General features: G+C 38.3%; 1 protein-coding gene across 5 annotated transcripts; it reads left to right on the top strand.

Moving 5' to 3' along the window:
• The first annotated feature begins 3,027 nt into the window (after positions 1-3,027).
• Positions 3,028-14,603, top strand: lg14h19orf47 (linkage group 14 C19orf47 homolog). 5 transcript variants are annotated; one of them, XM_089014087.1, is made up of 8 exons: positions 3,028-3,091; positions 3,918-4,005; positions 4,179-4,293; positions 4,892-4,973; positions 5,720-5,833; positions 5,940-6,014; positions 9,794-9,867; positions 10,595-14,603. In XM_089014087.1, the coding sequence occupies exons 1-8, from the start codon at positions 3,073-3,075 to the stop codon at positions 11,153-11,155; spliced, it is 1,128 nt and encodes a 375-aa protein (XP_088870213.1). In that variant the 5' UTR covers positions 3,028-3,072; the 3' UTR covers positions 11,156-14,603. The 5 variants fall into 5 exon arrangements, with proteins under 5 accessions (XP_088870213.1, XP_088870211.1, XP_088870212.1 ...); XM_089014085.1 differs by having other exon boundaries at positions 5,940-6,089; XM_089014086.1 differs by having other exon boundaries at positions 5,720-5,845.
• The last annotated feature ends 74 nt before the right edge of the window (positions 14,604-14,677 follow it).

Genomic DNA, 14,677 nt, shown 5'->3' with positions numbered 1-14,677 from the left:
ATATATGTGTGTGTGTGTGTGTGTGTGTGTGTGTGTGTGTGTGTGTGTGTGTGTGTGTGTGTGTGTGTGTGTGTGTGTGTGTGTGTGTGTGTGTGTGTGTGTGTGTGTGTGTGTGTGTGTGTGTGTGCCTGTATATATATATATATATATATATATATATATATATATATATATATATATGTATGTATGTATATGTGTGTGTGTGTGCATGTATATATATATGTGTATATATATATATGCATGTATACATATATGTGCATATATATATACATATATATATATGTATATATGTATGTATGTGTATATATATATATATATATATATATATATATATATATGTATGTATGTATATGTGTGTGTGTGTGCATGTATATATATATATATGTGTATATATATATGCATATATATGCATGTATACATATATGTGCATATATATATACATATATATATATATGTATATATGTATGTATGTGTATATATATATATATATATATATATATATATATATATATATATATATATATATATATATATATATATATATATATATATGTGTGTGTGCGCACATATATGTATGTATAATTAAGTATGCGCTATGATTGTCAAGTATGAATGTCTTTCAGCCCGAGAGGGGATATTTTTGTCAATGAAGAAATTTGAAAGATGTTTATGAGATTTACTTTTAAAATGAATATTTTTCTAAGAGAATGAAAAAATATATCTAGATATATACTGTATGTTTTTAAAAAAATGGCCCTGTCGCTGGACATGAAGCATGATGTCATCGCCTCTCACCGTTGTGTATTTATGTTTTACAAAACAGTATCAAGTACTATCCAAGACAGTCAATGTATGTATGTATGTAACTACGACTATGTTACAAGGTTATGATGACGCCATTTGTTTTGTGTGATTTTTCTCTGTGAGGTCTGACCCAAACCTACTGATGCCACCGCTTTATCTTCAAAAATCTAAATTAAAAAAAATATACTGAAGTCACTGTTACATATACACAAAATATGTTATCTATTTGTATTTCTTGCCCTTATCATAAAAAAAAATATTCTTCAGGAATTAACTAAAATATGTATTTGAAAGATAAACGTCACTTTACATAAAATGATTTCTTTTTAAATAAAGAAATTTTAAAAAAAAACGCAACATCCAAATAATGACAAATTGATGGTATAGTTTTCGGTCTGAGTAGCTAGCTCCTGGTGCTCAGAAAACGGGTGGACCTCACTTTTTAAACAGCTGATTAATAAATATTTAGGGACACTTTTGATTGATATTCCCTCCAAAATGCAAATGTGACGAGAATATCTTTTTGTCAGAATATGCATAAAACATATTCACTAGTTCTCATGTTTTTGGATGATAAAAGACCAAGGCAGTTTACATTGACTTTATACTCCTTTGATTGACAGAGTAGTGCATTCCGTACAGCTTAATCTCTGAAAGCATATCAATCACCTTTTAATTATATCACTAGAATAATCAATGATGATTAAAAAAAATTCAATGCATCGTTGAGTGTGTGAATGACACCTCAGAGGTCCTTGCACTGAACAGACATCCATTCATTTCTTTCCTTTGTGCGTTCCTTTTTACTTTCTATAAAGATGACACAATGAACCAGCTTGTACTGACTGTAAAACAGCCATCAAGAGTTGCTCCTATTTTTCTATGCTGAGGTGAATGTTGCAATGTATTTGTATTATTCTGCACAAGTCGCATATCCGCACAGTTGTTCTTTTTTGGGTGTGAAATGCAATACTTATGATGTTCTTGGATGAAAATAATGTAGCAAATATAAGTCAGGGATGATAAACTGACTGCTACTGTATGTCCAATGTGATGCTGTATTGCAAGAAAAACTTTAAATATTCCCACAGACTTACTACAACATTTATTTTCTATGGAGAAAAGTTACAAAGGATTATCTTTCCATCTTTTATTTTTAATTCTAATTGTGTGCACATTCATTTGTATCAATGATTCATCTTTTTCCTATTTTTGACATTGGATCTTATCATTATTTTTTGCTGCAATTATTATCATTGTCACATAATGACACACCGTGCGCATTGAGGTTACAATAGTGAAAGAGCCAAAGATATCTTGTTGGATATGTGACAATAACTTCACTTTCATTTCCAGTTAAGTTTGACATCATGGTGCTACATTATTATTCTGTGCAAAAATAATGCGAGAGACTTTTCAGTTTTGATGACACACACAGACATACACACTCATAAATAGCCACACACATTAGTGAAGTCAAATGATTAAGCACTTCAACTTCACAATGTCAAGCTACTGGGTTCAATTCCAGCTCCAGCGTTCCTGTGTGACGTTTGGATGCTCTCTCGGGTCCACGTGGGGTTTTCTCCGGGTCCTCCAGTTTGCTCCCACGTTCCAAAAACGTCCCTCGGTGTGAGTGTGAATGGTTGTCCGTTTCTGTGTGTGAGTTTACAGTAAAAACGCACACACAAAACGTCCACACAAGACTCTCGGATGCTTACCTGAAAATTAATTTTCCTAAAGATTAAATAGATAAAATATCGAACTGATATTTCAAACTATATGCAGTTGACTTGTAAAGAAATCGCAGTAATAAACAATATATCGTTGAGATGCGTCTCTCTCTCCTTAAATGAGTTATCGTGCAATTGTTTGCCTTTTTTTAGGTTGCCATTTATGGATTTGGGGGAAATTATAACAAATTGCAAGCCTTTGTAAATTTTGGAATTGTGAGCTAAATTTTCATTCACATGAATAATAGAAATAATTATAATAAAAAGAATCTTGATTATGATAATTTTTTGTGCCTCGTGTTCATTATTTATGTTTGGGGGATGATGGTAATCTCGTGATTTTGGTTTTGGACGGTGCGAAGGTACCAAATTTGCTTGTACACCATTCTTTCTCAAATTCAGCTGACATAAATTAATAATCGTACTCTTGCGACCTCGAGTGCTCCTCGCCGAAACTTCACACAGTCCCGGAAGTGACGGAGAAGTAAGGAAATGATGTCAGTGGGTGGTGACGTCACAGTATATTTTAGTAAACATGGCGTCCGTCACAACAGGTGAGAGAGACCGAAAAGGCCCGGTTTGCGAATCTTAACACCACCGCAATTCCACGTTTTGTTCCCGCACTGTGACATGTGACCGTTTTCAACATGTTAGATCGTTTCCGTGTCGACAATTATCGGTATTTTATTCGTGATATTAATCGCTCTTTAGCTAATCGCTATCGCGTTGCTAAATGTTTGATTCTTTACCTAAATGAATGACATCCGTTTGCTGGTTGAATTTAGAGATGAGGTAACAGCGTGTTGAATTGCACATACAATGAACGTGAGTTATATTTTGTTGGTAATTTGCATTGGTGTCGCGTTAACCTTCAAAAATCACATCACCTTCGATTGTGTGAAATTAAATCTGTCTTTGCATTTAACGCCTCATCCTTGTCCGTGTTGATGACTCCAAACGAGTTCACGTTGTATAACGTGTCGGGTGGGCCATTGTTGTGGCAGCTGCCGCCATCACTTTGTGCCAGCCATGAGCTTGAGTAGTTATAAATAACCTCCAGCTGCTGGTGGTCAGCATGTGTTATACTTATCTTGTCCCATCGTGTCTCTTCTGTGGCATGTTTGTAAAAGTCGTGATGATGAGGCCAGTAGTTGTCTGACCACGATCAAAACTGAGCAAGAGTATCATTGTGAATGCACGTTTTTTTTTTACCCCGCTCTCTTATATTGAATTGTTGAGATGTACTTTTTTGAAGGACTGTGTAGTAGCCTGTTAGTAGTCATAAAAACAGCCCTAATGACAAGTTTTATTTTAAAAGCGGATTAAAAAGCATGATTTGCGAACTTGTTTGTCCTGCTGACATATTTCTTACATCTTCAGCCACTTCCGAGTGGATCCAATTTTTCAAGGATGCCGGCATCCCAGCTGGCCTGGCCGTCACATATGCAGTCTCTTTTGTAGACAACAGGTAGATGACTCCAGAAACACAACTATTTGTATAGAAACAATTAAAAGGTCAATTTTCCTGAGGTTAATAAGGCAAATTGAACTGTGTTCACACTTGTGGTTTCATGAAATTATCATCACTATTCCAGATAATGTGGCTGAATAATTTATTACTTTTCATCTGCGTTGCTGCAGAATTCAGAAGAACATGCTGATGGACCTGAGCAAGGACATCATGATGGACCTTGGTATCACGGTCATCGGTGACATCATTGCCATTCTCAAACACGCCAAGATCGTCCATCGACAGGTCGGGGATTTGTTGGAATATTGACAACGGGCAGTTCTGAAATGCCATTTACTTCCCAATAAAACTGCACAGTCCCCATTTGTATTGACAAGCCTCTTCTCCGTATTGGACATGTTTCTGTTTGTAAAACTTGGAACTTTTACAAAGTACAGTAAAGTTTCGTGATATCGCTATTCTCGGGAGTCAGAAAAAATATCGATATAACCGGACTATCGATATATCCGATCCTGCGGCATGTAAATTTTCTCCTTGCGTTCATAGAAATAGTATCGTAATAAGCAGTACTATCGATATAACCGATATCGATATAATGAGACTTTACTGTATTTCTATCGATAACGTTTGGATGATGTTAATCACTGCTGGTCGATAGCCACTTTTTGACGTAGCAAGCGCCATTGCTGCATAGTGGAAAAGTGGCATGATTGCTGGACTGTGGAATGTGCGTCAGAGTTGACTCAAGAATGAATGCGGCAGATTGGGAATTGTGGGTTTTGGTGTTGACATTGCCAACAAAAAGATGGAAGTTGGTCAAACATCAGGGTACTCAATTATGACTGTGAAATAGAATATATTTTGAAATATATTTCACTTTCAGGACATGTGCAAATTGGCAACGGAAGCCATCTCCTCAGGACAGACCAGTGTCAAAGCTGAGCTTAGAAGAACTGCCAACACTCGTAAGTACCAGTCAGGCTTCACAATAATGCAGCAGTGAGGGGAGGTGGTTTAAACATTAAAGAGACAGGCAGACGACAGTGAGAGAGTTTCAACTTTGATAGTGTAGACTGCAAGGGTAAAATATCCCATCAATCAGGCTGCACAAACAACCCGCACCAGCCATCTGTAATGGATAGAAAACAGTGAAATTTGGACTCGTTTCAACTTTGATAGTTCAAAGGCGGAGTGTAGACTGCAAGGTTAAAATAAATAAAGATATCAGGGCCGGTTCTAGGTAGGCGTAAGAGGGGGCTAAGCCCCCCTCAAATAAATGTCATTCTAGTTATCTATCGAGCTAGCGCTCCAGTTGCTATATAGCTGGCTAGGTATCTAGCTAGCTAGCTCTCTATTTGCTATGTAGCTGGCTAGATATCCACCTAGCTAGCTATTAGCTATATATTAGCTGGCTGGCTATCTAATGGCTAGCTAGCTGTCTATTGGCTATCTGTTGGCTAGCGAGCTATCTATTAGCTACCTAATGGTTAGCTGGCTAGCTAGCTTTTTATTTATTTGAGTTATTTCGGGTTGAGTGAACGCTGGCGCGTGTGGCTGCCGCTGCTCACCCACAGAAAAAACGATCCAGTGACTGTAAAGTGACTTTGAGAGTTTTGAAAGGCGCTTAGAAATGAAATGTAGCATTATTATTATTATTATTATTATTATATTATTGTTATGACAAAATGATTTTTTTTCTGCCATCCCTTAGCAGCCACTCGTATGATCGCCAACGCCTTGAGCCATGACTCCCCTCCAACCACTCCAGCTCGTCGCCCCGACAACTGCCTCTCGGTCACAGTGTCCAATGTACAAGCTATCAAAGGTAGCAAAGCAGGTAAAGCGCACAACCTGCTCGAAAAATCAATATTTTTCTCCTGCGTCCTCCGCGGTTCCATTCATCTGATCGCTACCTCTCCTTCTCTCGACAGCCATCAGTCAGCCAGAAGACGAAGGGAACGAGTCGTCAGCCGCCAAGCGCCGACGTGTGACAGCAGAGATGGAAGGCAAGTACATCATCAACATGCCCAAAGGCACCACGCCACGTACACGCCGCATCCTGGCCCAGCAGGCCAAGAAAGGTAGGCCTGAACCAACGGGCTGGGCGCCTCGTCGGGTGACTCCCGAAACGGCTAATCCACTAATCACTATTAAAAGTTCTCAACCTCCAATCAAGGCACGGTATAATGTGGCTTGTTTGGCATACACTTTATAATTATAATAATAATAATACATTTTGTTTCTAAGCACTTTTCAAAACTCTCAAGGAGACTTTATGCCTCTTTTGGATTAATATTTGGCACGACACTAACCTGCTTATTCACGTTTTGGCTTTTATTCAGTTCGATATGTCAGCCTTACTTCTAGGCTTTCCTTTATTTTTCCTGATTGGAGCAGAAGGTTGGAAATGCCCCCTTTTCTTAAAAGTACAGTGAGACCTCAACTTACAAACACCTCAACTTACAAACTTTTTGTCTTACAAACGTCAAATTTATGAAAATTAAACCTTATAATAAGCACTATTTTCATAATACACACCCACCACGGCTGGCGGAGTGATCTTCGGCGGAAGCACACGATCGAACAGCACCAGAGGTTAAGTGACCAACAGTCCTTATGGAGCGTGACTCTCCTTCCATAAGCCATCAACGACCATCAAAAAGGTAAATAAAACGTTATTTCTTTAATTACAGTCGTCATGTAATGCGCCACTCTTTCCAAACAGCAATTCCCTTCGACCTCCAACGCCATTCCATCAAGCCATAAATGGCCATCACAAATGTAAATAAAGTGACTTTATGATACAATGCAATGTATTTCTTTCATTACAATACAATAGCATATTTATTATACATAGAATAAGGTATGTTGTGTGTACTTTTAAGGCTTATTTAGTTGAAAAGTATATTTTATGGAAACCCGAGAACGGATTATTCCCATTTTAATGGTTTCCTATGGGAAATGTTTTTTTGAGATACACACTTTTCGCCTTACACACTCTGTCTGGGAACCAATTAAGTTCGTAAGTTGAGGTCTCACTGTAATGTAAAAATAAGCGCTGCTACGTCAAAATAATGATCCGTTTGTCCAAACATATACCGTATTTTCTGATGTATAAGACAGTGTTTTTCAACCTTTTTTTGAGCCAGGGCACGTTTTTTACGTTGGACAAAAATTTGCGGCATACCACGAACCATCTCGGAGGAAAGATGCAATCAGCTACCTGTTGCCACATGGACGATTATTAAATTACTCTCCCAGTCTTTACAGCACAGGTGTCAAAGTCAAGGCCCGCGGGCCAAATCCGGCCCGCCACATCATTTTTTTCGGCCCGCGAAAGCAAATAAAACTTGTTAAATTCCATGATTGCTAAAATCTGAGCCAAAATTTCATATTTTTGGATGTCAACCACAATAAAAGTCATTATTCTTGACTTCAGATTTGAAAACGAGTTATTCATTAATTTGCTGTGTGCTCTATATTTAATATTTGAGGGGATTTAAACATTCTATTGGGTTCCCCAAATTCATAACGGCCCTCGAGAGGAAACCATAACTACAATGTGGCCCGTGGCAAAAAATGACTTTGACACCCCTGGTTTAAGGTATTTCATCTTTAATTCAAAAGGCTTCTTTGGTTTGAAATTTTTTAAATGTGGAGTCTTGCTATTCTTGGAGTTTGGTCTTAATAGAATGTTGTAGTTTGTGTCCAATGTGGCTACTGAATTATCTCATTCACAGCCAGATGTGCAAAAATGCGTCAACTCCAGTGCCAGGGTTATTGGCATTCTAACTCGGATTCCAGGACCCTTAGAATATTGAGTTTTAGGACTACATAAACATTCAATGCAGCGTTAGAAAATTTAGGCTCTTTTCTTTAAACAGAAAAAAAGAGTAAATTCCTAAATTGTATGGGTCTGGAGTTATATGAGCTTGAAATGAGGGCGGCTGTCCAAAATGCAATGCAATACATACATATTGATTTATATAGCGCTTTAAAAATGTATTATTATGATTCCATTTCCCCTTGTAGAAGAAGTAGTGCGTAACCCCAGCTTCTACTGTAGCGCCTTATAATGTGGTGTGCCTTATATTTGGGAAAACATTTTCCATTCGTTAAATGTGTGGCTAATAGTCCGGTGCGGCTTATATATGAAAAAAGTTTGAAAATACGCCATTCATTGGGCGGTGCTGTGCCTTATACACTGGAAAATCAGGTATTATAATGATCAATGTTTTTTCTTTTCTTGGACCACACCAAGATTATCATTTTATGAACCAGAAAATACATTGTTACACATTTCCACTAGTAATAAGGAATCTTACCCATATTTAAATAATATGTATCGGCAACCATTGTAAAAAAATAATAAAAAAACGCACTAATATAGTAAGAAAGAACACAATCTATGTAAGCTTCCTTTGGTCATGATGTAATGAAATTTACCAAACAATACACCCTCACTTGGGGATGCGCTTAATACTCCAGTGCGCCTTATACACAGGAAAATATGTATTTCCAGATTCGATCCATAACTCTATAATGCCATTTGTATCATATTTGATAAGCGAGTTTCTGAGACCTCTATCTCACATACATGATCAATTCTTTCATAAGAACCAATTTGTTTGTGATCCGATTCATGTATTCTGCCCTTTGGTGCATGATCATCCCGCTACAACAGCGGTGTCAAAGTCATTTTCTGCCGCGGGCCACATTGTCGTTATGGTTTCCTCTCGAGGGCCGTTATGAATTCGGGGAAGCCATTAGAATGTTTAATCCCCTCCACATATTATATATATAGCGTACAACAAATTAATGAATAACTAGTTTTCAAATCTGGAGTCAAGAATAATGACTGTTATTGTGGTTTACATCCCAAAATATGAAATTTTGGTTAGGATTTTAGCAGGCATCATGGAATTTCACCAGTTTGATTTGCTTTCGCGGGCCGAAAAAAAATGACGTGGCGGGCCGGATTTGGCCCCCGGGCCTTGACTTTGACACCGGTGCGCTACAGGAAGCTCACATTTTGTTTTTGGTCATTTCCAACATGGTTACACAGTATATCATGCTTTTGGGTTTTCCAGAAAAATCATTGCTAATTTTTGGGAAGTTACGGTGAGAATAACGTCAAAATAATCCGGCGATTTTAAGTATTTTCTTCATTGAAAGAAAGCATATTTATTAATAACCCATTCATTATATTACAATTATATCATGTTAAAATTTCTGTATCAAATATGCTTCTCCAGGTTTAAAATATTTCCCCCAAATTGTCATTTCGCTTGCATTCTACATAATGCTTACTTAAATACAAACATCGATGATGATGATGATGATGATGATTATTATTATTATTATGTTTGGTCCAATGGCGTTTTTCAGCCTGTCTGACGCTCGATTACCGTGGCAACAGACGGCTCTTGTGATTGACATTAGCCTTTTTATCTGGGCACGCTAGCAACTCTTCAGCTATTTGCAACTGGACGGTCAGGAAACATATTAGCTATCTAGCTAGCAAGCTATCTGTTATCTATATAGCTAGCGAGAGAGCTAGCTATTGGCAATGTAGCTAGCTAACTAGCTATTTAAGTCAGGTAACATATCAGCTATCTAGTTAGCTAACTGTCTAGCTAGTTATCTGTTAGCTAAGGACGGAGGAAAGGACAGTGACACACGGCGCCGCTTGAGGTGGTGACTGAACATTTTTTTAGATTGTTTTTCAACTCGCCACTGATTCATCAAAATGTGTGAAACTGTCAATTGTTTTCTGTGCTACAAGGTTTGAAGCGCACGTCGGTGTTCGCAAGACTTGGCGCTGAGTCAAACGCGGACCCAGGAGCCAGCGCAAACAAGGTAAGGGGCCAATTTCTCCTTTATATTGCCAAATGGATGCAGAAAGTACACAACACACAATGCTGGCACTCAGCTAATAGGATTGTGGAATGCTGTCAAGATTGACTTGAAAAAAAAAACAGCTTAGTTGTGAAAGAGTAAAGGAAAGGAAGAAGTAGAAAACAAAATACATTAGCTGCTGTATTTTACTATTTGAATCATATTCATAACTGGATGTGTAACAAGAAAGCATATTGTCCGAATCTGAAGCCATTGTTTTTATTTTCCAGCAATGCAAGACGTCTTGGCGTGATGTCACGAAATGGGGGCGGGACTATCTGAAAATGCCCAATTCGCAGTTCTAATTTTTTTGCAGATTTTGGACACTTGAAGTCATTTTTATTGGTGTTTTGCATTTGACTAAAAACACCATACTGTGTGTTTTGGGTATTTTAGATGCTATAAAAAAAATTCTGGTGTCAGTTAAAGAACAAAAAAGTGACGTCGGTTGTCCTTTAAGCTTTTAATGGGAGCTTCTTGCATCTTTCCTCAACGGGGTGGATGTTTTGGTGGCAACAAGCAGGAATAAAAACATCAGGATTTGGACACATTGTGTCAGGAATATAGCTTGAGATCACGTGTGCAAGGAAATGCTCGCAGTTCTTGGCTGACTATAGCAAAACAGCAGCCGTCAAATGCGAGACGATGACTTTTCCTGACTTGCTTACCACGCCCCTCATGTTGTCAGCCCACAGGCGTCTTCAGCCGTCTGGATGCAGCAGATGAAGTGGAGGCGGAGCCAAGGTCGGGAAAGTTAGAGACGATCGAGCAGGAGGACGACAGCGACGGAGAAGGATCCATCCTCCAGTACGCGGGCGTCCTTAAGAAACCGTTAACCTCCCAGAGGAGCGAGCCTATTAAAAAGCCCCCGCCCACAACACTGCGCCGCCTCGGCGGCAAATTGAAGCGACCGCCGCCCGACACGTCCACCCCTTCGTCCTCCTCCAATGGTGTCCCAACTAAAGTCAGCGTACTTCATCGGCTGGGTAAGCACCAACGCGCCGTCATCGCCCCCTCCTCTGTCGTGTCTCCCCCACCTGCCGACACGCAGGTCAATAGAGTGACGAGCACTCGGCCCAGGGCCAAGCAAAAAGTGAGCGTAGTGCGCTGCAAAGTCACCAGCAGCAGCACCGGAGCAGGAGCCAAAACAGGAACAGGAACAGGAACAGGAGCGGTGGACTGTGCTGGCGCCCAGATGGACTTTAAGGCTGTCAGCGTTTTCAAGAGGCTCGGTAATAAAAACAAGTAACACACAATCCCAAATGTTGTGCAGCAAAGGACTGCAGATTCAATCGAGGGGAAATTAAGATTTTATTTGATTTAGTATTTTTTTTATACAGACACTGCTGACCCAAAACAAAATATTTTGGTTTTCACTTTGGTGCCATGAGTAACCTCATTTTTTGCAAATTATCAGTGCTCCTACCATAATAAATCAAGTTCGCTTGGATAGAAGTATTGCAATGATATCTGACATTTATGAAGGTTTTAGTATTTAAAGGACAACCGACGTCTCCGGACAAGTTGTGTCCATAATTTGTAAAATGGCTTCAAATTACTTCTACTGAGCGCATTTTACAAAGATTCCACCGCATATAGCTATATTTTACGTTTTAAGACTCTCGCTGAATATTCAGGAAGTCTTGTTCTTGAGTTGGTTACGAGTCAATACGTGACGTCACTAAAGGACCGCCCTTCACCGTAAAAAAAAGACGCATTGTAGCGGTCCTTCCATTACGTCAATGTATTTTGCTGTCCTTGTTTGGTCTGACAACCTCGTGTTGCACCCAAAAGCCGCCAGAAAAGGGCACCCAAGCTCCACATAAGGAATTTATCAGCCTGTGTAAACAGAGGTGGCCACAGGATGTCACCATTTTGTGCCTCTTTTTTTTGGGTTAGAGATTTTCCACCAATGTTGCCTCAAAATGGCAAAAATAAATTCTTTAATCGATTGCAAACATGTATGCTTTCCTCTTCAGAACTATTTGAATCATATTCATAACTGGAGGTGTAGTATTTTAGATGCTATAAAACGTTTTTCTGGTATCAGTTAAAAAACAAAAAAAGTGACGTTGGTTGTCCTTTAAGTATATAAAAAAATGCAAATGCATGAATGAGCATGGCATGGACTGAAGTTGCTAGTATTATCATTTTAATAAATTACCCATGAAGGGCTGCTGATGTTCAAATTTCCCGTCACAGTATTTATAGTCTGCAACATTTCACGACGATTTTCTCACGTCATTTGTAATTTTAAATCTAAAGGAGGTACAGTGATACCTCGGTTTACGAACCCCTTGGCTTACGAACTTTTTGGTTTACGAACGTTAAATTTATGAAAATTTTACCTTGGCATACAAACTTTTTTCGGGATACACACGAAGCTGCCTCAATGAGTGATGTGTTGTTCGCGAACGAGCCCGCCGTACACTTGATGCAAAAAATCTATCAACCCAGCCAAACAGAACACAATTGATGAGGAACTAGATAAAATTATCACAGAGAAAGCACCCTCAAGGGATCATTCCTCAAGATGGTGAAAGAAGAAGGTTACGTTCCTCATCAAGTGTTTCGTGCTGAGGAAACCGGCCACTCCATTCCATCAAGCCATCAACGACCATCACAAAGATAAATTAAACGACTTTATTATATAGTACAGTTTATTTCTTTAATTGTAATACCATAGCACATTTATCATACATAAAATAAGGTATATTTTGTATAGTTTTAAAGCATAGAAAATTAGAAAGTAGAAAATTATGTTTTATGGGGACCTGGGAACGGATTATTCTCATTTTAATGGTTTCCTATGGGAAATTAAGTTTTGGGATACACACTTTTCGCTTTACACACTCTGGGAACCAATTAAGTTTGTAAGCCAAGGTATCACTGTAATTTGCTTCCCTTCCTTTCATTTTATATAGTTGTGGGAACCTATCGTGATTCACTTGAACTCTTTGACTGTCCTATATTCCTGAATTTATTTGGGAATTGAAAAGCATGACGGATGGTCGTTATCAAACACAAGGTCCAGGGGCAAAATCTGGCCCGCCATATCATTTTATTTGGCCCGCGAAAGCAAATCAAACTTATGAAATACCATGATGCTTGCTAAAGTCTGAACTAAAATTTCAAATTATCTCATGGAAACTACAACAACTGTCTATTTACTTTATTAGTTATTCATTAACTCATTCGCTGCCATTCCCGAATTTATTCTGGAATTGAAAAGCATGACACGTGGCGCCATTCCCGAATTTGTTTGGGTTTTGGTTTTTCTTTGCTGTGGGTGCTGATAAAGCGCTGGTCAGGACTCTGGCAATGTTTTTTCCTTCCACAAGGCGGCAGCATTTGCCTTTTTATCCACGTTAGCGCTTAGTTACAGTTTCAGCTGTTGTCAAAGCGCTATATAAATCAATATGTATGTATTGTATTGTATTTTAGACGGCCGCCCCCATTTCAGGCTCAGATAACTCCAGACCCATGTAATTTAGGAATTAACCTATGAACGCCGAGCGTGTTCATATGAACACAGATAAATTCATTTTCAAATGCATTAATGTTGTTTTTGGCCATGTTATTGTTAATTATATATACACGGCATTATATTATTGTTAATTATATACTTCGTTTGAATCTATTTGATACTCTCTTTTGATTTTATATTGATTATTTTTTAAATGAATGTATCTCTGGTCATATGAACACACTCAGCGTAAATGGGTAAACTTTTTTTCTGATAAAACAAGAGAGTCTAAGGTTTTTTTTCCACTGAATTGAATCCGTATGTTGCCCTAAAACTCAATATTCTGTGGGTCCTGCAATTTGAGTGAAAATGACAAAAACCCTGGCACTGGAGTGGACATATTTTTGCACATCGTCTAGCTGTAAATGAGTTAAAGTCAAGCCAAGTGAACCGATGAAGAAACTTATTGTCAACTTAACCTGAGCATCCGCACCAAGTTGTAATGATTCCAATACCGCTAAACCTCGTAGTGTACTTTTTTTCGTGAACTTAGTATAGACCGCCTGCCTGAAAGGAAGTGTGGGTTGAGTGTTTTTAACACAGCATGTGTAGATTCGAGTAGACTTAATTTCACACCACACAGCATGCCTTGATACATATTTGTCTTTGCTGGAGTAATGAAAATATCAATCTTAATTCCCTTTCTCCATTATACCGGTTTTACATTGAAACAGCCCTGCGCATTTCCTTTTACAAACCAGCTATTTGAGGCTGGCTACTTTAGAATGGAACCGTTCCTCAGACACTCTTCAAACCCGAATACCGCCGGATTGAGGGTCCACAGTGTGTTTTTTTTTTTTTCACCTGCTCGCCATCCCATGGTTGTATAACAGCTGTCGCTCTTTTTTAGACTTAACTTTACACTTGAACTTTATTACCACTATAAATATTTTAGTGTTTTTTTATTGTCTTGAGAAACAACGAAGAAATGTTTAAAAGAAAGAAAACAAAGAAGCAGTGCTTCATAAAATAAAACAAAACGAAGCATCCAAATATATATTTTTTGTCTATTTATTTTTACTCGAACTTGGACTACACTTAAGCACTGAACCGTTTGTGACACTCCATAAAGTTTATGTGGTTTGTTTATGTCATCACCAAATGAAATGTACAGTTATAAAATAAAGCGTACCAAGTGACAGAATTGCTGCTTCCGCGATTAAAAAATGCATTCCACCACATTGCGAGATTTATTTGGTTTTAAAATGTTCAGCTCAAATTGAGTCATAAATGAACCTAACCTGC

Source organism: Hippocampus bargibanti, linkage group LG14 (genome assembly GCF_051943395.1).
Source record: "Hippocampus bargibanti isolate YZ-2025 linkage group LG14, ASM5194339v1, whole genome shotgun sequence".
Classification (NCBI taxonomy): Eukaryota; Metazoa; Chordata; class Actinopteri; order Syngnathiformes; family Syngnathidae; genus Hippocampus; species Hippocampus bargibanti.
This window is presented reverse-complemented; position numbering and strand designations above follow the sequence as displayed.

What these genes read in the sequence shown, in the direction of transcription:
- lg14h19orf47 (XM_089014084.1), top strand. An exon ending in CCAAGATCGTCCATCGACAG is followed by an intron (nt 4,294 to 4,891) that starts GTCGGGGATTTG and finishes TTTCACTTTCAG; the next exon opens with GACATGTGCAAATTGGCAAC. An exon ending in TATCAAAGGTAGCAAAGCAG is followed by an intron (nt 5,846 to 5,939) that starts GTAAAGCGCACA and finishes TTCTCTCGACAG; the next exon opens with CCATCAGTCAGCCAGAAGAC.